General features: G+C 36.1%; 1 protein-coding gene across 3 annotated transcripts in view; it reads right to left on the bottom strand.

The window, feature by feature from the left end:
• Positions 1 to 5,046: 5,046 nt before the first annotated feature.
• The window catches only part of GABRB2 (gamma-aminobutyric acid type A receptor subunit beta2), a 163,880-nt gene continuing 142,669 nt past the window's right edge, over positions 5,047 to 26,257 (bottom strand). The window contains exons 8-10 of one of the 3 annotated variants that reach the window (XM_009647069.2): positions 25,509 to 25,753; positions 8,986 to 9,036; positions 5,047 to 5,394 (exon numbers count right to left, since the gene is read on the bottom strand). In XM_009647069.2, coding sequence (XP_009645364.1) covers positions 5,047 to 5,394; positions 8,986 to 9,036; positions 25,509 to 25,753 — 644 coding nt within the window. Of the gene's footprint in view, positions 5,397 to 8,985; positions 9,037 to 25,504; positions 25,754 to 26,257 lie in introns of all 3 variants that reach the window. The other 2 variants (XM_009647070.2, XM_009647071.2) reach the window with 2 other exon arrangements.

The following is a 26,257-nucleotide window of genomic DNA, read 5'->3' as shown; positions in this document are numbered from 1 at the left end:
TACTATTTTTACAAAGTAGAATAGGGCAGTATTTTTGATCAACTTTCATTTTCTTAAAAATTTAGACAAAGTTCCTAGTGCATTTTATTAAGCTTTACCTTTGGTGTTAAGCAGTGACTTATTAGATTTCCCTTTTAAATAATTTCTGGAGTGAAGATTCTTTGGCTTTGGGGGAATATGCTATCTAATGACAGTCTAACATCTTTTTTTTTTTTTTTTTGGTAAAGAAAAATAGAAGTCTACTATTAGATACCATAAGAGATACAGATTTCAGAAACAGACAGACGCAATATGCAGGCTTTCTGTAATGAAATCACCAACAGCTGAATTCTCACTTACCCTGGATTCCTTCACCTCTCCACTCACTGGAGCAACATAAAGGTGCCTGACTGTAAGTGAGAACCAAGCCCTATTTGTTTATGCTAATCTGAGTACTGAGTGCCAAGCTAGTATCTTCTGCTGCCTGAACATTTTAACCATACAAAAACCCCAATTGTGATAGCAGTAACATCACCTCAACGGCTATTTTACACTACAGTACTGTCTGTACTTTTTTTATATCTGGAATCCAAATCTGTTTATGCAAAAGGGTGTTTAAATTACTCTGCTAGAGCACTGCAATTATTGTACTTAGTAAAAAAAAGTCACTAAACACTAAACTGCTCATTTACAGCTTATTTAATTATTTACATAATTTTAGGACACATTAACCTAAACCATAAGTAGAATTAGCTTTTTGCCTTACCATAAAGTACAAATTAGAAGTTAAAAATGTTTAAGAAATCTGATAATATTTACACACGTTCAGCTTAAGTTATGGTTGCTCACATCGTATGTTCTATGTACACATAGCAAAATGATATGATCACTACTGATATAGTATTGTACCCTGGCCATCCCACCCTAGATTATTTTCAAGAAACAGTTAATATTTTTGCCTTTTTTTCTTGGTTCCCTAAGGACTTTGTTGGTTTTGAAAACTTAACTAGTGGACAATGCTGTTATAAAAAGAGAGAGAAGAAATAGGCAAGCAATGTGAGGACTAGTCTAATTTCAGATGCTCGGAGGTACAGTACTATCATCATGTCAAATGGTGCAATGCTCCATACGAATTATAAGCATTGATCTGCTGATATAGAAATGCCCAGTTACCCTGTATAGTAAGTTGGTTTTTTTTTTAAATACATTAATCTTTTTTTCTCAAAAATATATTCGTACACTGGTTGATGGTAGAAACAAAACTATTATTAGCTTATTCCTTTAACACACCAACATATGAATGTGTGTGCGCATACATATACACTCATTACGTGTATATATACACACATATGTCCATATGGGCATTTAGGTATATGTCCATATGCACATATTGTTGGATAATGTTTAACATCCGTTCACTTATGTTTAGTACTGTGTTATAGTATAGAATTGGAACACAGTCTAATAATTATAGTGAAAATTAATTGAGCTTTAGTTTTAATGAATATTTGTGTGAAATAAATAGGATTTGTTCCCCGGGTGTAAGACCACCAACTCATTTCTTCTATGCATTGTGCTTTTGTACCTTACAGATTTTATGTCCTTTGTATTAGAATGTAAAAACTCTCTGAAGAACTCTGCAACACGCTGTTCTCTAAGACTCTGTTTGCCTCCCCTGGGAATGAGAAAAGAAATGGTCACAATGTCATTGCTTGAGTCTTTCTTCCCAGTCATTAAACTGTGATAGGATAGAAACATAACATTACTTATGCAAAACCAGAAATGTCGCATGAATTTTCAGTTCTGAAAATGTGTATCATACTTACTAGCAGTCATGTACAGTATATATTTACAGATTGATCTCAAAGATTTCATTAAAACTGTGCCATGTTATAGTCATAATTTGCCCATGAATTTCACAAAGATGAAAAACACCTTAATTGCTGGCTATCATGGCTAATAGAACCAAAATATGTGCAGCTATAATTATGTTACAAGTTTTATCTAAATTATTAACTTTGATATTTTGCTTATTGAAACTAACAATAATTAACACGATTAAAAGGATCTAAAATATTCATTTTCAGTCAATTCTAAACTAAAAGAAAATTTATTCTAGTTTACCTGGAGGGTAGCACTCATAGCAAACCCCATATCTCATGTACGTTGGCAGAATTTCCCACTTTCACTCAAGTATCTCAGAAGAGGAGTCAGGGCTCACCTTGGCCTCGAGTTATCCTTTTCCTTTGACAGTGCCTCGCCAGTCTTTCTCACCCCCATCTTTTTGTATCACAGTGTTAAGCCTTAGTATGAAACGATAGGATCCTTCTCTTTCACTAATTCTATACACCACAGTAATAGTCAGAAGGACATAGTAAAAATGAAAGTGCTCCTCCCCCCTGATAATATTTCTTTCCTAGTGACACCTGAGCAGAAACCAGACATTTTCTTTCACTCTCTGAATAGCGACATCAGAAAGTGTTATGGCTTGTACTGTAACTTCAGATAAATTAATATGAAGTTCTAGGATTTAATCTCTGTGGTTTTCATAATAGCTGATGCAGTAAACCAATGCAGAGAGTCAACATATTCTCTGCAAGGTTTTATATTTGACATGCATCAACCACAAACAGGCTGTGAGCTTCCTGTATTCACACTATGCTTCTGTGAAATAAAAAAGGAATTGGCATCAGTTTGTGAAATGAAAGAAAAGCATGTACTGAAGAATACTATAAGACTGCTTTTATTTATAATTAATACCATTTTTAAAGAATAGGCTTTTGAAGAGAGATACTGAATTTTGATGTGGCTCTTTCTTAGAATTGGGAGAAAATTCCAACATGATTCATACCTATCAGCTGAAATTCCAAATGCATCTACAAAGCTTATTGTGTTATGCATGAAATGCAGACAGAAATTGTGTGAACAAAAGGCAACATTTTGACTTGGGAAGTTAATCACGTGATGAAAGCCTGTCTCTACATATTGCAGGGCCTGAACCCGGAGGCAGTACCTGAACATACACACAACTCCCTTGAAAACAACAGGCGGTGCGTGTGCTGGCAAATCCCATTTCAGGCTCCAAACTATTCTCTCCCATTTGAAGGAGAAATAAGCATGTGATATGCTCAAAACAAAGTCAGAAAATTGGCCTGTTAGTTCCCAGAACTGTTTTCTTCCTATCACTGTCATTCACTGTCAAACAGGGGAAAAAAACCCACAGAAAATCACTCTTTTAAAGTAAGAACAAAAAATTCAACAAAAATATTTTATGAAAAAAAAATCTTAAGAACTGTCTTAAAGTATTACCAAAGGAATAATTAAATGGGGAAAAAGTATATGCCTGAAAAAATTCTTTTGCTATTTGGAAGATACTTGAATTCTAGTTTCTTTCAAAAATTTGTACACAGATGAGAGGTAGCATAGATACAGCAGATGTGGCTTCTGCTTCATGAAATAGTTTGTGTCAAACAGTATTGGGGAACGGATTTAGTAAAAGCCATCAGGAATTTATACTTTTCATACATTTCTTGAAAATTTTTTTTTTCATCACAGAAAAAGGTTCCACAATGGACTAAATAGCAAGCTGTACTTTGCCTATAAAAGTCTATATTTTGTCTATTTTATTTTGCCTATAAGAGTAAAGCTCTATGGAATGAAAAAAAAAAAACAACCCACTTTTACTTCAAACAGTTTCTAAAGCAAAACTGAAATGTACTAGTTTTTCAGTGGAAATCACCCTAAAGCAGGCAACATTTAATATTGTAATTAAACTTTTAAAGTGATGGCTACCAAATGTTTCCCCTTAAACAATGCATTAAGGAAAACAAAATAAAAAGTGAAATGGCCTTGCCTAATCCAGACTGAGAAAGTACCCTGTCAGTATTTTCTGTACTGAATTACATATGCTCGGGTCTTTACTGCTGAAAGAAGTACGATACCTTTAATCAAACTGGACGTAAGGTGTTAAGCATAACAACAGGGGCAAGCATAACACTGCAAAGACTGCAAACCTGGGAAAAAAAAAATCACACAACTCCACATGAGTATTTCAGACTAAGGAATGTACTATAACTGACAACATTCATTTGCACAGTGTGTGTGTGTGTTTGTATACACACACTTTTTCATATATGTAGCCTTCCCTCTCCTTGGCCCTGTATTTTATAATTGCTCTCTAGCTCTCCCTATCCTCGAAAGGCAGAGCACCATTGGTTTCCTTCAGTCACCTAAAGAATTACTATTTGGCCAACCAGTTTTGGCACTTTGGACAGATGATTTCCTTCCCCCAACACAAAACAGCAGCATATCTACCCATTCAGAGTGGATGCATTTTTATACCATTGCTACATTCCTCTGTTGATCACAACTACAGTCATTGTGATTGTGAACATATGTTCTCTCTTTAAAACCCAAACAAAACTAGTGCTTTTTGCTTCAGCTTCTGTGCAAACACCCAACCCTAACATTATCAGTCAAAGGTTTAGTTCTTTCAAAAAATATCAGGAAATACCTGGAAATGGTTGGGAAACCTCTGACCATCATCATCTTGGAAAGATGATAGGCACTACTTGTTTTCAAGTTTACACATTTAAAAGGTAAAGTGTATATGTTCCATAAGCATGATAACAACTTAGTACACTCTCTTAAGTGTAGACGCATGTCTTGGATATGCAGTTTCCCTGGGAATGGTATGTACTGCTGTTGAAACTAGAACTTGTTTCTCAAATGCCTTTCTATAATTTGTATCACTAAAATCAAATGGCCATTAAAAAAAGAGAGATTGAGGGACAATGAGACAGAAGTGATTGTCAAAATCCAATTTGCCTTCACACTCAAAATGCACTTATATTTTGATAAGGGGATATGTCCATACTGCAACTTAACGTATTTATGATTTAGCAGATACAACCAAAACATTATAAAAACAGACCATAGAGTGGGCCAGCAACTAAGGTGTTTTAAAATAACTTTTTGTCCTGAATAGAATTTTTCTAAGTCCCACTTTTGGCTGTACAACCGATTTGAAGAGAAATCCAGTTCTTGCTTCCTGTGTGGCTTTGTTTCTTAGTTCACATAGTAAAGCCAATAGACAATATTGAAGAAGGAAAAAACAACAGGGAAGAATATGCGCGACCATCGATCTATGGCATTTACATCAGTCAAGTCAGGAATGGTAATTTTCAGTTGAGATGCACGTCTCCGTAGCCTGCTTTTCTTCTGTGCCACATGTCGCTCCAGGGCATTGCGACCAAAGCTGTGTCTGGGTAAGCCAGCTTTCCGGTACTGGATGCTTGAAGTGTCATAGGCCAGCATAGTGCTTCTAGGGTCCCCAAGCCCCATCACAGCCTCGGAGGCAGCCATCTCATTTTTAATTTCAAGTGTGCTCAACAAAATATTTTCATGTGGATCCATCTGTAAAAAATAAGCAAGCAGATTTAACAGGAGAGAAAGGAAGCCCAATCAGTTGCAAACTGAAGCCATGCTGACAAGGGCTAGATCTAACATTACTAATTGACTGGATGTCAGCCTGTCTAAAAGACTTTAAGCATAGCCATAACTATATTTATTGACATTTATTTGTGAACTCAAGGAGCAATAAAGCCAGTATAGTAGCATGGAATAAATGCTATTTCCCTAGACCCCATGTTCAGTGAGCAGAAGCAATACCAGGAAACGCAGTACATGCTCAACTCCTGAAAGTGGGATTGTGCTGCTGGGTAGGGTGTCTGGGGCGAACATTGAACTTTTCAGGGGTTTTGGAGAGAAATCAAATGGAAAAGGGGCTGCTTTGTTTTGGTTTTGATTCTTTCAAAAGAAAGCTTCTGCTCTGACAGAAACTTCAGGTATTCACAAGGTCTCTGCCACTGTAAAACGAAGCCCAGAGCACAGCACAAGAGAACGCAAATTTTCAGTCCCTATGTTCCAAACAGCAGCACCAGTTACTTGGGGAAAGGCACTGACCTATATGCAAACTCCATTCCCCAGTTCTAATGAATTTCATAATTACGGTGCATGCTGTGGAGACCTGAATGCTGGAATAGCAGAGATCTGCAATTTGGAGCAAGGAAAAACACATACAGAGTGTAATCACATCAAATGTACATTGAACAGTTGTTTCAATGGGTAGTTTTATCTACTATATATATTTTTTAAGGGCAGTTCAGTGAGAAAAATATTAATGCAATGTTGTAAAAAAAAAAAAGCAAAACCCTGAAGCAATTAAGGGGATTTCAAAGATGAGGAACTAAATTCTACTCCTAGGCAATCTGGAGTAAATCTGAAGTATGACAGGAGAACTTCAAAATAATCCATTTATAGAAAACAAATATAAGGTTATTTAGGAAGTTCCAATTCTCCTCACCCTTCCCTCTAATTTTATTAAATTGTGTGATTACAGAGTATGATTAAATAAAAATACTTTAAAAGCAATAAAGCTAATGAGCAGCTAATTAAGTACACTGAGTTAGCAATGGTAGTGCAGATAGACTCCAGGCCAAATAAGAGATGAAACTGTCCCAGAGTTTCTCTAAGAATAACTCATCCACATTATTCATTTATAATATACATAATATATACTATATTATTGAAAGTGCACTAACTGTGACTTTTGTGGATTTCTAAACAATAATATGGCATTAGTCTATTCTGTAATATCTACAGTCATCAGCCAGCACCCCGCTGCACTACCCAATATAGCACTGTTTTAGCCATTATTAAAAAAAAAACCAAACCAAAACCATGTAAAATTTCACACGGCACAGGGAGAGAATGAGGTTGACAATGGTTGCTTTTTAGTGGCATCCACTGCACAGTATTATGAACTGGGAAATCAGATACTCACAAAAGTACTTGGACTTACTGAAACACTGCCATTTGAGTGATTACATCTGTTCAATCAATAAAAATTGGCATCACTGAGATGCCAGATTTCCCTCTCTCTTTCTTTTTTTCCCAATGTATGGGAGTTTGCACCCCTCTAGTTTCATTATATTTTAGTTTTAGTTTAAATGTAATGACTCAATATGAAGCAGCCAAAATAATCTATTTTCAGTTGTGTTCCATCCAAGCAATATGAAACCTTTGAATTCTCTAGCATGTTAGGGAAATCAGTCTTTTTTGAGAAGCACTGGAAAAATGGGAAAGTTGAGCTAGAACTCAAGAAAAATTCCTTTAAGAACTCTGTAGCCTGATACTGAGCATGGTGATGAAATGCTGTGTTCTAGCCAGGGAGGCAATCAAATCAGTTCTCATCTGCATTAGACAAAACTAAGGTAAAAAGAGTATTCTGCTATTATAAAACAAACAAAAGCAAGCATATGTAAAAGCTTTCAAATAGATCTGTGAAGCTTCTCAACAAAGCTTCCATGCTTTTTCTTATTTTATTAAGGAAAGTCTTATCTGATTTTTGGGGTAAGGCAAAATTGGCTGTCATTTTTATTATAAGATCTCAGACAAATAAGACAACTCTCAGTATCCTAAAAATAAAAGCAATTACAGGCACTTGGCATTCATTGATCCCAAGAACATGTAAAAACAAATAGGGGAGGTATCTTACAAGAGGGGTGCAAAGCCATTTGGAAACTACATTTTCCATAGTTTCACATAGCCTTATGAAAAGAACAGAAATTTTAGTTCTAATGACATCAGTGGAAGTTTAACATAACATCCACTAATGCAGTGGGTTTACCCCTTAGCCCAGAGCCTGGGTTATTTTCACCTCAATGTTGTACATTCCAAGATACTATCTTTGGAAAGATTTTAGAGCCAACAAATTTGTTCACATCTTCAATCTTCTTAGGATGAATCTACTTTAAGAATTTTATCCTTCTGATCTGCAATATTAGAAACTTGAGTGCTCTTTGCACTCTCATATGCTTTCTATGCAACACAAATGCAAGAAAAGCTATTTTAGTCCAACAGTTAGATATAGACATGTTTTAGTGACATGATATCATTCTTTCAGTTATCTTTTTGCTTTGATTCTTTTGTCACTTCTGTTCTCATTTCAGTAAATTTCTTAACGCAGCAAACTGTGGCAGATCTGGTAATCTTGGCAGTAGTTAGTAAGATTAGTGATGTTGGGCAGAAAAAACATTTAGCAATATTCTAAACTATATTCTAGGAAAAGCATCTTCTTCTGCACATATCACACTGATATCTGAGTTGGAGCACAGCATTTTTCAATATTCCAAGAATTTTTCATAAGTAATGATGCAAAGTACAGTAAAAATTAGTGATGGGCGAACCTTCAGGTTTTACAATAGCTGGGTAAGCACCACAAAGTTCAGGTGCTTCTCAAACACTAATTTGACCCTCCTGCACCTGGAACAGTGGATTGACCATAATAAGAACTGCATTTTTCATGGTATTTTGGATTCCCAATCTGAAGAACTCCCAAGGTTCCAATCCAGAAGTACAAATGAATGTGAAAATAAAAGAAACAAAGAAACATACAACAACAAAACCCAGAAAGAAATTAACCTAACTTTTCAACCTTTGACAAAAGGTTCCTTGACAGATAGAGAGAGATGGGAGTGTTATTCCCACCAAGCAGGTTCGCCCAACTCTAAATAAAACATGCTTTGTAACTAAGTGAAGCCTGACAGAGAATGATAATGAATTACATTTATTGCACACAGCACCGCCCATTCAAAAGGATCCCAAAGCGCTTTACAAGCTTTAGAAAGAAGAACCACTTCACTTCCAGTGAAGCGCAATCACCTCTGAGGCGAAATGTGGTGACTGACAGTGCAGAACAATACACTATATTTTAGTCAAAGAAATGGAGTATGCTGTAGCCAATTGAAACTATGGGGTGGGTGAGTGGTGGTGGGGAATGTTAGGTAAGCAGAACAGTTACATAAATTGATATTTGGCCAGATGCTTGGGGTTGAGATGACCACGCTATAAAAAAGTGCCATGGGATCTTTAATGACCATAAGTGGTCAGGACCTGAATTTTAATTCTCTGAGGATAAAAACATTAGAAAACAATGAAAGATACCTTTGTTGAATACATTTCTGGACAATGATATGTGCCAATTATTCTTCTGTCCTGTAAGTTAATAAAATCAAGACCAGTTTCCTTAGAGATAAGGCAGCTATTATCTTTCATTTAAAATTAAAGCACTCTAGGGTATTAATAGGACAAGTAATTAAAAGATATAGGGACCTCTAAGCCAACAATTAGCATAAGTATATTCTGGCTTCAGAGGTGCTACTACTGCCTTGCCCTGCTCCTCAAGGTAACATAACTTTGTGATGTAAATGTAATTTTTCCAGCTGGTCACTTGACCAAGGAAGATATGATGATATGAAAACAATTGTTAAAATTATTCTGGGGGAAAAGTAAGTGTAAAAGTGGTTTCAAAAGGAGGTGGAAGAAGGTTAAAAAGATCTCTTGGTGCTGAAAGATTGTTCAACCATAGAACTAGACTCCTTATGGTGAACAAGAAAGTTCAAACTTAATGGAGAAATTCCCAGGGACAAGGAAGGAAGGGAGGATATGAAGATGAAGAAAAAGCAGCAGCCAATACCACGGAAATAAAAGGTGAAAGCAGAAGTGGAGGAGAAATGACCAGAGCTCAGCAACCATGCAAGAGGGTGGGGTTTTTATAAATCAATCTTAAAGGTGGATGACAAAATATATGATGCAAATGATATTCACTTATAGGTCCAGGTCAACTAGAAGAAAAGCTGACTCCGGAGCCTTGAAAGAGGCCATGACCTTTTTGATGGCCTCAAACAAAGGGAATACAAAGGAGAGTGTAGAAATGTTACCATTATATATTCTTCCTGCTACCTAGAAATTCCAAAATGATGGCTTTCTTGAGGAATTCCTCTTACACTAATATATTAGCAACTGTAAAATACAAGGAAATTACAACTCCCACACACATACACACAAACAAACGTATGTACATTAGAAATCCTCCAGTGATGACCGAATCTTCAAAGACGCTAACATCTAGTAAACCAGCATCTTGGTAATTATGCTCTACTGTTATGCCAAACACAGCTTTATAGGTAGGAGGTAAATTTATATTGATGAATTGAAAAGATATAATGTTGACGACTTTACTTCCTCATATACTGTTCATTTTCACCTATAACCTTCAATTACAGGCAGGTACTGATGGCTCATTTTAATGGCAGAATGGCTCAGAAGCTGTGGATAAAATAGGCAGTGGGGCTAGAATTTCTGATGGAAAGACAAAACAGTTGCAAATTCAAAAGAAATATCCTTTTGTTAAGTGGGGCTGCCACGAGCACCAAAAGCAAAATATGGTGAGCTAGACCAAGAGGGGAGACCAGAAGTACCCAGTCTGTTACAAAGATTAACACCTGGGATTAGGTCTCAGCATTTATAGGTCCTGTGAACTGACATTCTTAAGAACTGAAGACAGAAATAAAGGTCCCTTTTGCATCGAAGACCAACATGACATGCTTAGACATATAATTTAATTTGTTAGAGATAAAGACCTTAGTATTATCTATAGCATAGATTCCCACCTCTTACAGGCTGAGTTTTGCTTGGAAAACCAGTAACATGCTATTCCTGACTAGTCACAGTAGTTCTGGCAAGATCAGGTGAAAGTACGAAGTGCGCTTTACGTATAATAGGGATCCTCCACCTCATCAGCAAGGCTTGACTTATTGATTAGGAACCACTGATCTCTGGGGATTGCACTGACTACACAAGGTAATGTGTGGAAGGTAGATAGTCCTGTATAAGCTGCTGCTAGGTTCACTCTGGAAGAAAAAAGAATTAATGATTTTCAAATGGCACCTGCTTAAAGCTCTACAAATATTTTTGGCATGATAAGCAAGTCTATTGAGATAAAGTTATATGAACTCATAAAGCACAAATGCCTAATATTTCAAAACATCCATATGTGAAACAATGTCCTTAAGAATGTAACAAACACTGAATTTCCATTGTCTCTACAAAATTGAATTTATTGCCAGTATTGCAGTAACTGTTTATGAAACCACATTAGCATTCATTGGCTTGCATTGTATTATGCACCTAAGATTTGCTGTAAAGCATTCAGTTAGAGGACAGTAACATTAGGTTGACTTATAATTTCAGGTTACTTTGTTTGGTTTCAGGTCAGAAAATCCAGAGAAGCTCTGCAAATTCAATCAGGATTTTCTTTAGGTTCTTGAACTTTTTAAAGCCTAAAAACCTAAGCAAAAACCCAAGAGACCTGTAAGAACTAAAAAAAAAAAAAAAAAAAAAAAAAGTGACAAAAAAGCAAGATATGGACACACAGCTTTAACACTTATCTAACTGCTTGTAGTTCAACTTTTAGGCATCCAGTTTTACCCTCTGATATATGTGATTCCTTGATCATTATCATCAGTAACACATCAATAACTTAGTCGTAAGTATTGTAGGATTCTGAAAAAATGGTTAAAAACATACGATTTCTTTTGGCATCCATTACATACACACAAGATCCCATACTTAAAGACATTGAAGAATAAGTCCTCACATACAATGGAAGAGGCTAAATTATGTCTTTGGCTTGATGACATTTGAATAAAAATCGTGAAATATGAACTTGTTCAAACTGCTGCACAGAATCCAATGTTCTAAATCAAAAGCCAAAAAGTAAAATAAGCAAAATCAGGACTGCTGTCTGAATTATGGCACAGAATAGGAAAAAAATGGGGAAACGGCCTACTGGTGTCCTGTCCTCAGCTTGAACCTTACACCAAGATCTTATAAAATATCGCAAAAAAATCCCTGGGGTTTTTGGAGTAAAGAGGAATAAATCACCTTAGCCAACCAAGAAAGAAAAAGTACACTGTGATTCTGTAGCAAAACATCCTCCACTTCACTTTTGGACAAGGTAATTCAGTTGAATGTGGTCTCTAGTAATGTGGAAGGAATAAAATATGTAATTAAGGTTTTGATGTTGTACATGTAATTTCCACTCTATGTAGCAAATACAGTTGACGATAGACAGTAAACAGATATCTGATTCAGGAAATAAGTCTGTAACTTTACTTAAACAGATACATTAATTTAATGGGACTTAAATAAATGTTAAGGTTAGTCATGTTTTCAAGTTTTTTCCTGTGTATGAGACTCATTCTCAATCCAAAATCTCGAATAATGCATATATACATAAGGAGGAATCAATTTTTTTTTTCTTTATCCTACAAGAACATAACACAATAGTGGAGCTAAACATTAATTAAGGGGAATTTAATTCAGAAGCCTTCAAATTTGAATAAGCTTCATATTGACAATATTTAAAGGTAGTTGCTCTCCCTTCTAGAAATTTCAGGTACATATTTCTTTTTTCCTCCTGTAGATTGCAAATTCATTGCTCAGATCAAAACAATTCTTTGTAAATGATTCTACCTTAAAAATTAAACCCTTCCATGAAACAAGAAACCTCTCCTATGTTAAAGATAAGCATCAAAGACTGCTCTAGGGGAAAAGTTGAAAAATTTAAAAATTAATCTACCTGAGCTTCCTGAAAGCATTTATTTTTACATGGCAAATTTTGTAAATACTAAAAGGAGGGGGAAAAAAACAAACCAACAAACAAAAAACTGTCTTTGGTGAAATCCAGCCAATCTGGAATTTTTAAAATTTCAGTTACAATTTTCAGTGACAATTTTTTACTACTGAAGCATTTAGGAGGAAGCAAAGGCAGGTGATTTAGAATAGAAGTCTTCTGGGGTACCAGTTAACAGCAGCTCTAAATCCTACTGTTTTGCCAAGAAACAAGGTGTTAGGCAGCCAGGTGCGTACTGATACTGCTCTGATGAAGTATTCGTTAAAATACCATCCCATTTACATATATACATTTAATTCTTTTTGAGATAATATAAATGAATAGCACATCAGCAAGAACCTACATCCCAGAAGGTGCTCTTTCCACCTGTCATATATAAGACCAAAACTTCATCAAACTTGTTATGCGCATAAGCGAAGTCTCCTATTATGCTATCTTACAAAATATACTTTAATAGATATACCTAGCACCAAAAATCTACTACAGAAACACAGCAAAATTGCTTATATAAGAAAGCTTCATGAAAGATTAAAAATGCATGGAACATTTATTTATCATAGCAACTGGCAAAATTTCTAAGGTATAAATTGCACTTAATTATGGTTTTGATATATGAAATAGACAGTAAAAATAAAGCTGATAAAGTTACTCCTCTAGAACAGACTTCTGTAAGAAACATAGATGCTATTTTTCTTGTTTGAAGTCAAATACAACATGCAAAGCACTATACAGCGTACACTTGTCATGAGAGTGAGTGGACTGTATGGAAGTCTACCAGTGTTTTATCCATTTGACCATATACTCACTTGTTAACAGATTAAGGCTTGTGATTTTGAGGAAGACCAAATTATTCTTGGGCCCAGTCCAAAGATTAACATGGCCCGAGGCAGCATGAGGTCCAAGGAAAAACTTTTTGAGCAGAAGCAAAGATCAGATAAAACACTAGAGAAAAACTGCAATTAATTCAAGAAAAAAAATCAAAATAAAATTCTTGAGATTCTTCTATGGACAAATCACTGACAAGTTTTCACTACAATGAAAATAAAGATGAATTTCCAACTTTTGACAATAAATTTCTGAAGTTAAAAAAAAATATCTAGAATTGTACTTATTATGATCATGTTCAGTGCTGATTTAGAAGACTGAAATACTACCAGTTCCACGGCTATAGGTACTGCAAGGCTCAGAGGACTAGTCATGACAATATTAAAATAAAAAATGTTCTGCTTTAAAATAATAATAAAAAAAAATATCTATATTTGTTGACTGAATTAGAACATTCCTGCATTATTTACTTGCACGCTGATAGTCTGCTGTTTTGGGGAGAGTAACATTTTGTCACTCATTTAAAAATGAGTGACAGGAATGAAGAAACTTTGTTTTGTTGCCAAGACATGGTTAGTAATTTCAGATTTGTTTCTAAATAAATGTCTGTGTATGCAAAATATATACCAATATTATGTATCATTGCAAATTTTATATTATAATTAAATTGGTTTTGTATATACATTAATTCTAAAGAAAATAAAAACAGAATTAGTTTTCTTTCTGACATTTTGGTGGCCTTCTGTGCCTGTAAATTGAAACCAAGCTTGAGTTTGATTAGTTAAACATATTATAGCTCTATGGCAATATACACACACACATATAAAATATAAATATACGGATAGTAGGAGAATTTCATAACACAGTTAAAATGAATGAAAAAAGACTAGGTTTTTTGGCAATAGTGTGCAGTTTGTTCTTGACACGTAATTTTATAGAAACAAGAGAAAAAAATAACATGTAAGCATGGTAGGTGTTTATGTAAAACATTATTAGTTCAATGTTATAAAAGTTTCACACAATGCATTTCAGGAAGTGCAATCTACTCACAACTGAGAAAGCTATTAATGTGTTAATGAGACCTAATACAGGCTTATTTTTAAATCACAAATTATTATATATGCCTCATGATACAAAAAGGAAAAAGAAATAAAAGCTGAAGAATCAATCTCCACAGCAGCTAGCCCTCTTCAAAGGATACCTACATGGAATCACAGCTTTTTAATCTGCTCCTTCAGCTATATTATCGTATATGTTAATAACGAAAAGACCTTCCATGCAACAACTGAAACTTATGTAAAGGCAACTTGCCCACCCAAAACTGCTATAGCTGCAAAGCAGAAAACCTCAGAATTCCATCTAGCAAAATGTAAGCTAAAATCTTCCATTTCTGAAGACCTTCCTTTCCAGTTACCTGCAGGAACCCTTGAAGACTCAAAGAATACATGGCTGAGAAGTGGCCCAAAGGAAACATTACATGAAAACAATCATGTTGATATAGGCTGTGTTATTTATAGCAAGACTATATGGATATTCCTTCATTGTCATAGATCTTCAGTACTCTAAAGCTGTCTTCTCAGGAAAAACCTTGGTTAAAGTAACGGACTGCAAAGTGTTCAGAAAGGATTTCTCTAAATTGGACTGAACAGTTGCTGGAAAGCAGCTCTGCTGAGAGGGACCTGGGAGTCCTGGTAGACGACAAGCTGACCATGAGCCAGCAATGTGCCCTTGTTGCCAAGAAGGCCAATGGTATCCTGGGGTGTATTAAGAGGAATGTGGCCAGCAGGTCAGGGGAGGTTCTCCTCCCCCTCTACTCTGCCCTGGTGAGACCCCACCTGGAGTACTGTGTCCAGTTCTGGGCTCTCCGGTTCAAGAAGGATGAGGAACTCTTAGAGAGTCCAGAGGAGAGCAACTAGGATGATTAAGGGACTGGAGCATCTCCCCTATGAGGAAAGGCTGAGAGAGCTGGGCTTGTTCAGCCTGAAGAAGAGAAGGCTGAGAGGGGACCTCATCAATACATACAAATATCTTAAGGATGGAAGTCACGAGGATGGAGCCAGACTCTTTGCAGTGGTGCCCAGTGACAGGACAAGGGGCAATGGGTACCAACTGAGACATACGAGGTTTCAGTTGAATATGAGGAAAAACTTTACTCTGAGGGTGACGGAGCACTGGGACAGGCTGACCAGGGGGGTTGCGGAGTCTCCTTCTCTGGAGATATTCAAAGCCTGCCTGGACGATGTCCTGTGTAACATGCTCTAGGAGAACCTGCTTTAGCAGGGGGGTTGGACTAGATGATCTCCTGAGGTCCCTTCCAACCCTTGCGATTCTGTGATTCTGTGTGATTCTGTGACCTTCAGTGTTGCACCCCTCAGGCTAGCTCAAAAGCATTATGTTTTCGACAACTATATTACCAGAAAGTTGAGTTCATTTTGAAGACAAGAGCAAGGACAGGTATGCAGGGCTTCTTGTACATAGCTTTAAGATGCATTACGTTTAAGCAGAAGACTCAACAAGTTTCTTGGCTGGGGAAGAAAACTAAATTCCAGTCTCTCACATTTCTAAAAAGAGGAGTGGAGACATAAGAATAAACAAGATTTAGACTTCTGTATTTAAATATAATCTCATATCTTTACAGAAGGATTCTTAAAACTAGTATCTAAGGAGTAAAAAAGATATACTCATGTATATATAGACATATATGTCTGCATACATACACACACATTTATGCATAATCCTACCAATGTCCTAATCTTTTTCCCATGTTACGTGAGAAACTGACTCCTGGTGTCTATCTTTCTCCATATGCAGAATTCTGGGAAAGCAGCTAGTATCCAAATGAATTTACCAATAAACTTAGGTCTTCATAGCACAGCAAGACTGTTTCATTAAATATAATGTACATGCATGCAATACACACCCTAACACCCTTTCAAAAAAAAAAATTTATACGATTTGTACAGGTCTACATGGATGCCCAGGTCATATGTTACATTAGTAATATTTTGTTATGAATATTGCTAGATATGTTGGTTCTAGGTTGTTTGGGCTATTCTGTTCATTAACCTCACTACCTTTATCAAAGACAAACCGTCTCCATTGCAGGCTGCAAAGATTTTGAGGAAAAAATATTTTTGCAATATTGGGAAAAAGTCTTTAGAGTGTTCTAACACAGCAATTTTGGGGTTTTTAAGTACTGTTGAAAGTATTAACTTGTTTCAGTCTATGTAAGCTTACAGCCTAAACAGCAAACGACAACAAAGGTAAAGCATCATAATTAATAGTCACCAATAGACTGAAGATGGGCAAAAACTATAAAAGAGGGATTTGAAATACATACCCTCCTTCCTACCAGTCTGGGATACTATCATTCCGATTATGTAAACACTTCTGATCCAAATTTTGGATCACCTGAAAATTATTTCCTCTAAATTAGATAGAACAATATACTGCTATCTGCAAAAAAGAAACCAAACACATGATCATTTTAGATACTATAAATAAAGCAAAGGGGTTGACAGTCATCTTCTATATTATAAGAATATTTTTACCACTTAGTGCCACCCTAGTGTACACAATCCAGTGACCTCAAGATTCATGAGCACAACGAGGTTACATGCTCTAGCACATAACATTTAGAATTACAAATTCTTTTTTGGATAGAAATTATCTGACTCATTGCCATTCAGTTAAACCTTGTCAAAGTCTTTAGAGCTGATCAGCTTTGGAAAATCAATTCACCAAATTCACTAGCCAGATGCCTTCTCGACTGCAGCTACATATGTTTCTTCTATTTCACTGTACATAATTTGCTTTTTTTTGTGCCTTAATTCCTCACAATCTGAAATAATGATATAAACTGCATTAATGGATTCTTTTTTGCAACCAAAAGAGTATTTAATTCAGGGTCACTGGTCATAGCAGGTTTGTAGATGCACTACAAATGCAAAAGGGATATCGTGCTTTAAACAGAGTGTACACACATTGTTCTTACATTAATTAAACATGGCATTCAAAGGAGCACGGCTGCAGAAAGAAAAACTCACGCAGTTGACTTGACCTTTATTCAGATGTCATGTGGAATACCACTACGGATCATGGAAATAAATCACCTTCTGACTGCTTCTGCAAAGTGCTGCTGACTACCAACTGGAACTTCCTCAAATTCCACTCCTGTCAAACCTCAGATTTCCACAAAACATGAAGAGGCTGGCCAAGCACTCTGTGCATTGTTGATTGTTTCATTCGCAAGTTGTTCCTTAATAATGCAAGAAGGTAAATGTACGTGAAAGGCTGAGCTTTTATAATCCATGCCTATTTTTATTAGATGTCCTTCAGTAAACTTCTGTGCAAGGAATACCTTCTGACTCTGGATCAAAAATCAGTCCTCGTGCAGTTTTACCTGTACTGCAAACAAAAGGAAAACTCTCCTTGAGGGTTCCTTGAGGAAGAGGAGGAATGCTTTCACTGAAATGTGGACACTGGCATTATTAGTGACATAGAGCAGTGAGAATTTGACATTTTAGACTGAAATTTTAAGAGCTTCACGTTGCCTTAGTGTTTTAATATCCTGTTCAAGTTATTAACTGAGTTTGTGCATGTAGCCATTTTAATATTCCCTTTTTTCCAAAAGCTTTTACAGTCTGCTGCTCACTGGTGTTATATACTAGAAGTACCTCTACTGCATATGGTATAAGGTGCACTTCTATGTAATAAATACTGACTGGTTTTAGCTACCTTAGCAATAATTCCTCCTCATTACAGATACATTTATATGATAACTTCAGATAGAAATGAACAAATATTGTTGTGAACTGAAAAGGCCAGAGGCAAGCCATCAGTAAACTGGAGGGGAAATAAAGGCCTTAGCCGAGTCTAAGCTAATGAGCATTGCTTTGGAACAAGGTACATTATCTCAGGCCTGCAGCCCTGTTAATACATCTCTACACCTTAGTCTGAAAATTGAAGAAAGCAATCTTGTCTGTTTGCAGCGCACAGAAAGCAATCACAAGTTGGCCTGCAAAGGGCCGCATGTATGTATCAATGGATTCACATTGGCTCAAGTTAACACACTGCTTCATCTAATTCCACGCCTTGTTTCCAAAAGAGACATCTATGGATATGACAGTGGAAAAAAATGCAGAGTCTCTTCCACTTATTCACTAGTAAAGTGGCAAAAAGAATTTTGGAAGCTGTTATGGGAAATGACAGGTAGCAAAGCAATACCTGAGCTGACTCTGTGCTGTTTCAAAGCGTGCTACTGTAACGGATGGGATTGTTGGCACAATGGAACAAAGTACTCAGTCTTTGTGTTCAAACAGTACACGTAAATGAGCCAGTGAACCTGAAAATGGGCGCCTGCAGGAGGAGGATGCTGTGGGAGCCCCATTTCCTTGCTAGACTATACAATGGCCAGAAAAACTGTTCAGCTGCAGCCTGCCCAGTTGCATAGATGACATAATCAGGTGCAGCCACTTGTGAAACAGGTAAATGCATGGTCTTGTTTGTCTTAAAACTGTGATAATGCAGTGGAGTCCTCTAACAATGAAAGATCTAAGGAGATCTATTCACCTTTTCTGGTTAAACTTGGTCGGACTATTTTCCTTGGTCTAAGATGTAGGGGAAAGACTCAGTAGCTGAGACAACTTGAAGAGGAAGAAAGTTAAGTGCATGTTAAGTGCAGCTGAGGGCAGGTTAAGCTTCTGTTTGTTCTTTCCTTGCCATCTCATCTCCTTTAGCAACAGTGTGCTTTGGATATAACAAGAGTGGGTCAGGAGGGCAATGAATTGCAAAGATACCTATATTTATTTAAACCTTCTTAGCTTGCTAAGCCCTACATTCATTCTTCAAGAGAACATTTCTATTGTGATTCAAATCTATTAATATGCTGTTTAATCTCATTATCATATTAAAGTTCCATGTTCTCTACTTGGTACCCAAATTTTTGACAGAAAAACATCATTAGTCTGACAATTTTGCTTGTTTGTGACTTGGCATTGTGTAAGAGCAACACACTGTAACTTTCAGGCGTGGTGACTGAATACCTTGCATAATACAAAGCCTACTGAGTAAAGAATTACTCATTGTTTTAAAAATAAACTCAGTATATTTTTAAAAAGTCTTTGTGTTCAGAAAAAAACCCTTATCTGAACATGCAGAGGTTAGAAATGTCAGTTTGCATTTATTTAAAAAAAAAAGACTGAATAAATCTCTATAAACAGTTTTATGAAGTGTTGTGTTGTGTAATATCCTGACATTTCGCCCCTCTTTTACAGAGGGAAATTGCTTTATTAATGCTCACAATAAGAACAGCATGATTGCAGAATTAGAGGTAGGGTTTTATTTCTGTGATTTAGGTTGTCATGTACTTCAGGTATATAGCCTGTACACTTACAGCACCTCTGTGCTTTAAGTTAAGCTGGAAACATCTAGGCTTCAGTTATCACTACAACTGTATACATTCTAAAATCACATTCAGTGATGTACTTATATTATGCAAAACATAATGCCACTTCTTTGAAGTAGCAAATCAAATAACTTTGAAAGAATATAACAAACGTTATATAAGAAATGTAATTTGCAGTAATTAACTGTTCTAAACCTAGATGATGTAACTATAAAGAAAAAAAATCCATTTAAACATAATCTGAATAACATGTATGTAAGAATTAGAAAGATAGGCCTAGAAATGGAAGGCAAGATGCACCAAATCATTATAAGGTAATGCCTCTATAAGGTTTGATATCTGGGTTGAAAAAATACAAGTATCACATCCTGCTTCTAGCTAATATCCTGGTTAGGAAACCATACTGATGTCTAAGAGAAGACTGACAAGGTGCTCCATCAAGAGATGGATCTGTAGCCCTTCTTTTAACAAGAGCCTTGATGTAGGAACTGATATCAATACTCACAGTGAGTATCGTCTCTGCTGCCTGACACACTTCCAGTCTCAGTTGCTTTGGAAGAGGATGGCATACAGCTGCTTTTCCATTATAATCACCCCTTGTCAAATGTACAGCTGGTAAGATGCAAGAACACTTCTTTACAGAGGAAGAGAATCAGCCTTTCATTCAGCCCAGTGCATTTACCATGGCCTTTACAGTGACAGTTCTAGTTTCCATTAAATTACCATATAGCTGTAATGGAGATTTTCTGATCTATCCAGAGTAACAAATACACAGATATCACTGATATTGAAAAGCATTTTCATCTTACTTACACCTCCAGAAAAGTCAGTTAATGTAGGCGGTAGTCTGGATCAAATGAGTTAGACAAGCAACTGTGGAAAACACAGCAATGAATACAAAAGACATAACAACAGCATAAGCAGCAGGTTGACTGGGAATTTAGTACACAGGAAAATATACTGAAAATACAGATCTTGGGAGGTGATCAGGCTGCAAATCCTGAACAACACAAAGACTAGAAGATGCATCAGACACAACACAATGATCAGCATCAGCAAGCCCATCTAAACCTCAGCTCCAAGATGGAAACATCTCCAATGTAAGATCACTGGATCCAACAATGAAAGAGAAAATTTATAAATTAATCAAAACCACCTTTTCTACTGGATTCTGGAGTAAACTTATGGGGAATACATCAGTACTGACAGAGCACCAAGAAGGTCATTATTTGAACTGCAATTACAGAAATCAAGTATATTAAAATAGCTGGGGGTCTACATTAGAAATTATTCACAGTTGTACCAGGCTCTACACAGACATCCTGGTTAGGTTAATCATCTCCTTGCAGACAAACCCAAACTCCATGTAAGAGAAAACTTGAAGCTATCACAGGAGCTTGTTTCCCTCCCCTCGCCCCCTTCTATCCGAAAAGGAAGCAGAAACCAAGATTACAATTAGAAGACAAAACCTCATAGAGGCTTCTAGACAAAATCCTTCCAGACCATTTTTATGTAATTACAGAATTAACAGATCAAAGTTACAGATTTCAGTAAAGCCTCTGATGCATTATCTTAAAACTGAAGAGGTTATATGTCCCAGATATATGTACAATTATCCATAGGAAAGCAGTCAGCTGAATGATATTGTGAAGCCAGAGGTTCCAATTTGGACCTATTTTTCAATATATCTGTTAATCATCTGGAAGATGCACAGACAATATATTAGATTAGTGCCCTGAGCCTAAAGAAAAGACAGCATGAAATGTGCCTACAAAGGATCAAAAGGATGCTGATGACTGCCAACATTCCTATTTAAAATAGAAAATTCCACAGAATAAAATTGCATAACAATGGGTTAGAGTATATATACCATAGTTTATGACGCATATTAGGTCTTCAAGCAGAAATACAACACTCCAGTTTACCTATCCTTATATACACACTTGCAGCACTATGCCATTCAAAACAGAAGAGATTCAAAAACTTGCAACTATAAAGGTAATAAAGGCATTTGAAGAAATAACATAAGATAATACAATAGCCTTGAAAAGAGAGGTTAGGAAATGACATGAATTCTATCTCCAATAAATGAAGGACATCTAGAGCAAGTAGAAATCCAGTGATTTACCTGAAAGCAACAATATAACTGTTTACAGAGAGAACAATTAGCCTTGACAAAGGCAAAAGATGGCAAGTTAGACTAAAGGAATAAACTGCTGAATGCAGCTTAAGAAGCTTTAAGAGTAGAATGATCATACACACAGCCATATTAACCTGTAGTCACTGCAAAGAAAATTGAGCATGTCCAGTATGATTTAATAAGTGTGATAACATATCTGCTGGTAATTGAGCCTGAATATTCCTTGATTTTTATGCCCTTTAAATTTCTCCATGATTTTATTACTCAGTTTTCAAAATTCAAGAAGGAATTCAAGATACACACCCAATCCCTTCTCTTCCTTTCCCTTAGCCCAAACAAGGCCAAGAATCTTTGAAAATTAGGGAGTATATGAAGTTACAATCTTTGGTGATTCAGACTAGATATAAGGAAGAATTTTTTTTTATGATGAGGGTGGTGAAACACTGGCATAGGTTGCCCAGAGAGGTGGTAGATGCCCCATCCCTGGAAACATTCAAGGTTGGACTGGACTCTGAGCAACCTGATCTGGTTGAGGATGTCCCTGTTCATTGCAGGGGGATTGGACCAGATGACCTCTAAAGGTCCCTTCCAATGCAAACTATTCTATGAATCTATGATTCTAAAAAACCAAAACAAAACCAAACCCACCACATTCATTGGGCATATGACATGAACACTATATGAAATTTAAAGACAGATTTGGCTATGGTTTCATCTGGAATAGACCAGGGGAAGCTCTGCAGCCAGCCTGACATTGTTTGCCCAAATGGACAAAATAGGACATTCTCCTCCTGAGTCACCAAATTTCCAAGGGATTACATTGGATTCAGCAGATACCACAGTCATGGAATAACAGCTTCTGTTGTGCTTCTGTACTGTTTTGTAGGCTCCCTAGCACCTTCTGATCAACACTGAGCAAAAATAGTGTCTGCCTGCCCTGGAATCTCTCCATACTGGAGAATTCAACAGCATAAAGGGAGTATGTATTAACTTCCACCTTGATTTTGCAAGTGGTTGTGGATGGAAGGACCAATCAGCACTTATCCACTCATTAGCTTTACTTGTTCAGAAAAGTTGTAAGAAGCTGTTACAAAAATTGGTGTTGGAATCTGCAGAAATCTAGTACAGATTTGCTGGTCTACAATGTATAAATAAAGATGCTGCGCTACAAGCAGTAGTTCAATAACTATTCATCTGCCTTGTTTACGTCTATGCTGAATGCAGTAACAGAGCTGTATAAAAGTTTTCTTCCTCATGCTTTGTATTATATTACTCATGGCACGAATCTTTTCTCACATAGTATCTGAAGTCACAAACATAAATTCATGGTATTCCATGTACTGATACAAGAGGAATCTAGTAGTATCACAAAAGAATACTCATACTTCATAAAATTAGTCCTTCAATGTTGGATCCTAATTAGAGATAGAAATGGGACCAAATGAACACTCTAAAATACTTGGGTTTTCATAGAAACCTGCGTCTGAACCAAATTCAGCAGTTCAGACCCATTTTTGTTTCTTGTACATGAAAATAATTATGCAATATTTAGTCCCATTTCATAGATAAAATATTCAGGTCTATTAAATATAAATCTGTTTTCTAGCTACTGGTCAAACAGCAAGAACAGATGTCAGCTCCTTTCTTCCTCCCCAGAGGTGTCTGCGCACAGCAGGACAATGTTCTCTGATCACTACTCTTTTCTGATCCTCTCTTATTTGATTCTCTATCTATTGCTTAAGGAATTGCAAACCTGATTATCAGATCAGAGTGTATCTGGATACCAGAGCAGAACTGCTACAGACTACGAACTGTGCTGGCCTGGTATATTAAGCAAAAGGCTCAGTATAAAAAAATATATAAATAATTTGAAGTTGTTCCCAGTATACTTTGTTTTAATCCAGTAGAGGCTGGTGAATTTCTGCAACAGTTATGGGAATGAATTTACTCTGCTTACTGGATTGGATTAGTACACTAGTTAGTGCTTTCAAATTCTTGTTCGTGATTAGCAATTTGCCACTAGAGTTTGTCTAATCTGTTACACTGCTGAAAGATCTGTTGTATGAATCAATATATAGAAAATATCACAAGTGAAACAGTATACAAAAATATACCTGGGCTAGTGGTGATACTGTGACACCTATGGACCTTAAATTTTAATTGATATTAGAGGAAAGACTTCAGGTAAACACAGATCTAGTCTCATAAAACTACCTACAGGGTTTCTTAGTTAATAGCTTTGATGGTTTAAAGGGAAACTGAGTTTTAAAAAATTGACTCGACAAATTAAATAAACACTTGCAACTTTTTTTACACTGCTGAAAAAACACCAATAGAAAGAAAAAGATTTCACGGAGTCTTCATGAACTTTGCAATGGTGAAATATGATCTAAGGTACCATAACATCAAAATTAATCTCATCATTATGCATTTGCCTTCATTCATGTTTCTCTCATATTAAAAATAAAAAAAATAAATTAATGAATGGGTGAGATCTGAGCCATGACAATATAATTCTCTATCTTAAAAATATTATAAACTATAACCTATAAAACTATCTGGTTTGTGCTATCAACACATGATGGATTTTTGTTGTTCCAGGAAAAATGGAACATAACGTTCTTCTGTCCACAGGCACACTATAGTAGCGTAGAAATTCTGAACAAACATAAGAAATTCCACCACTAGAGCTGTATGAAACTTATGTTTCCACTTCATAAATAATCACTTGGGCTTTTTTCTGATTTAGAATTTTTTTTTAATTCTGATTTTTTCCCCTTGGAGTATCATTCTGAATTACAAATTCAAAAAGCTTACCATGCAAAAAAAAGAAAAAAGAAAAAAGAAAAAAAGATAATTATCTTTCCAATTTTACATGTGTATGAAAGTTTATACATTTCACACTGACTACTTTTTAGCATTCAGCCCAGATTTGCCACTGTGTGAAACTCATCCAAAATGGTCAAAGTGAAAAATGACAAGTGCTTTATGATAAGTGCTCCATTTTCATTAAGCGTAATGGATACTTTTACGAAAAGTGTATATCTTGGCAAATGTATTTTCTGCCTCAATTCTCCATCCCCAGGGGACCATTTTTAGATTCAAAATTAAGTACACAGCAAATTGATGCTTTATTTCTGAGCAGTTTCTCATTTAGTCAACAGCATCCTGGGCCATTATATGTTGAAAATATGCAAAGTTTTCAAGCTTTAAACACTTCTGTAGCAAACATTTCTTATCCAGGTCATCTGAAAGATTTATGAAAGTAGATTTAATTTAGGCTTTATTTCCAACGTTCCATACAGCTCTTTCTAGAATATCAGCTATAGCCATCATTTTGGATTTGTTCCTTTGGAAACAGATTAGCCATATTTAACTCTACAACCTGACTGAGAAAACATCTCACAGTAAAGCTTAACTGAGTGCATGCTTTAGAAAAAAGTCATTCAGTTTTCCAGGCTAGAGGGCAGCATTCATTGCTGAGGTGGCTAAGTACACTGCTCTGCAGAGTTAAAATCATAATAATCCCACTCCACTCATCTTCTACAAGAAATTACATTTTAAAGCTCTGTCTGGCAGAAGTGGGGCAATGCTAAAAATATATCCTCATTTCAATTTACCTTATTGACATCCATTCGTAACTTCTCGTTATTGGCACTGGCAGCTTTTTCTGCTGCTTTCTTTTGACGCTGAGGTCCCCTGCCAAAGAAGATGTAGTTGACCAATGCATACTCCAGCAGAGCCATGAAAACGAAGACAAAACATCCCATAAGGTACATGTCAATGGCTTTCACATATGGAATTTTGGGAAGAGTCTCTCGAAGATGGGTGTTAATTGTTGTCATTGTGAGCACAGTAGTGATTCCTGGAAAAAAATAATTGACAAGTCTGTTGATTGAATTAACTTTAATTTTCTAGCATAATAGCTCATAATATTCAAATGCTAGAGCTGAAAAATTCTAGGAGACATTTTCTCCTGACAGAAAAAAAACCCACCCCCACCCTCTGTCTATATTCCTTATCTTTGTCTTTAATTTTTTGTACCTCAAAGAAGATTACACCTGTAATTAATTGCGTTCAGTCAAACAAACAGTAGTTGGATTCTGAGTATATCTTTAACCAGTTAAACTGTAAACTTCTCTAATGGGTCTCAGTTATAAATTACCAGCCTAGAGTCACTGTTATCTTGCTTTCCCTCAGCATTTTCAGGATGTCTGCAGTCTTGAATTCTTATGGGAAATGGGAAAATGCTACACAGAAAGGCCTGGTAAAACAGACAGTATGCTATACAGTTAAACTGTCAAATTCTCAGTTGTATCTTTTATGGTGATTTATTTATTCTATCTATATGAGAACTGTACTGGCGGAA

Source organism: Egretta garzetta, unplaced genomic scaffold, assembly GCF_000687185.1.
Source record: "Egretta garzetta isolate BGI_Z169 unplaced genomic scaffold, ASM68718v1 scaffold209, whole genome shotgun sequence".
Taxonomy (NCBI): domain Eukaryota; kingdom Metazoa; phylum Chordata; class Aves; order Pelecaniformes; family Ardeidae; genus Egretta; species Egretta garzetta.
The sequence above is the reverse complement of the archived record's forward strand: the minus strand, read 5'-3'. Positions and strand labels throughout refer to the sequence as shown.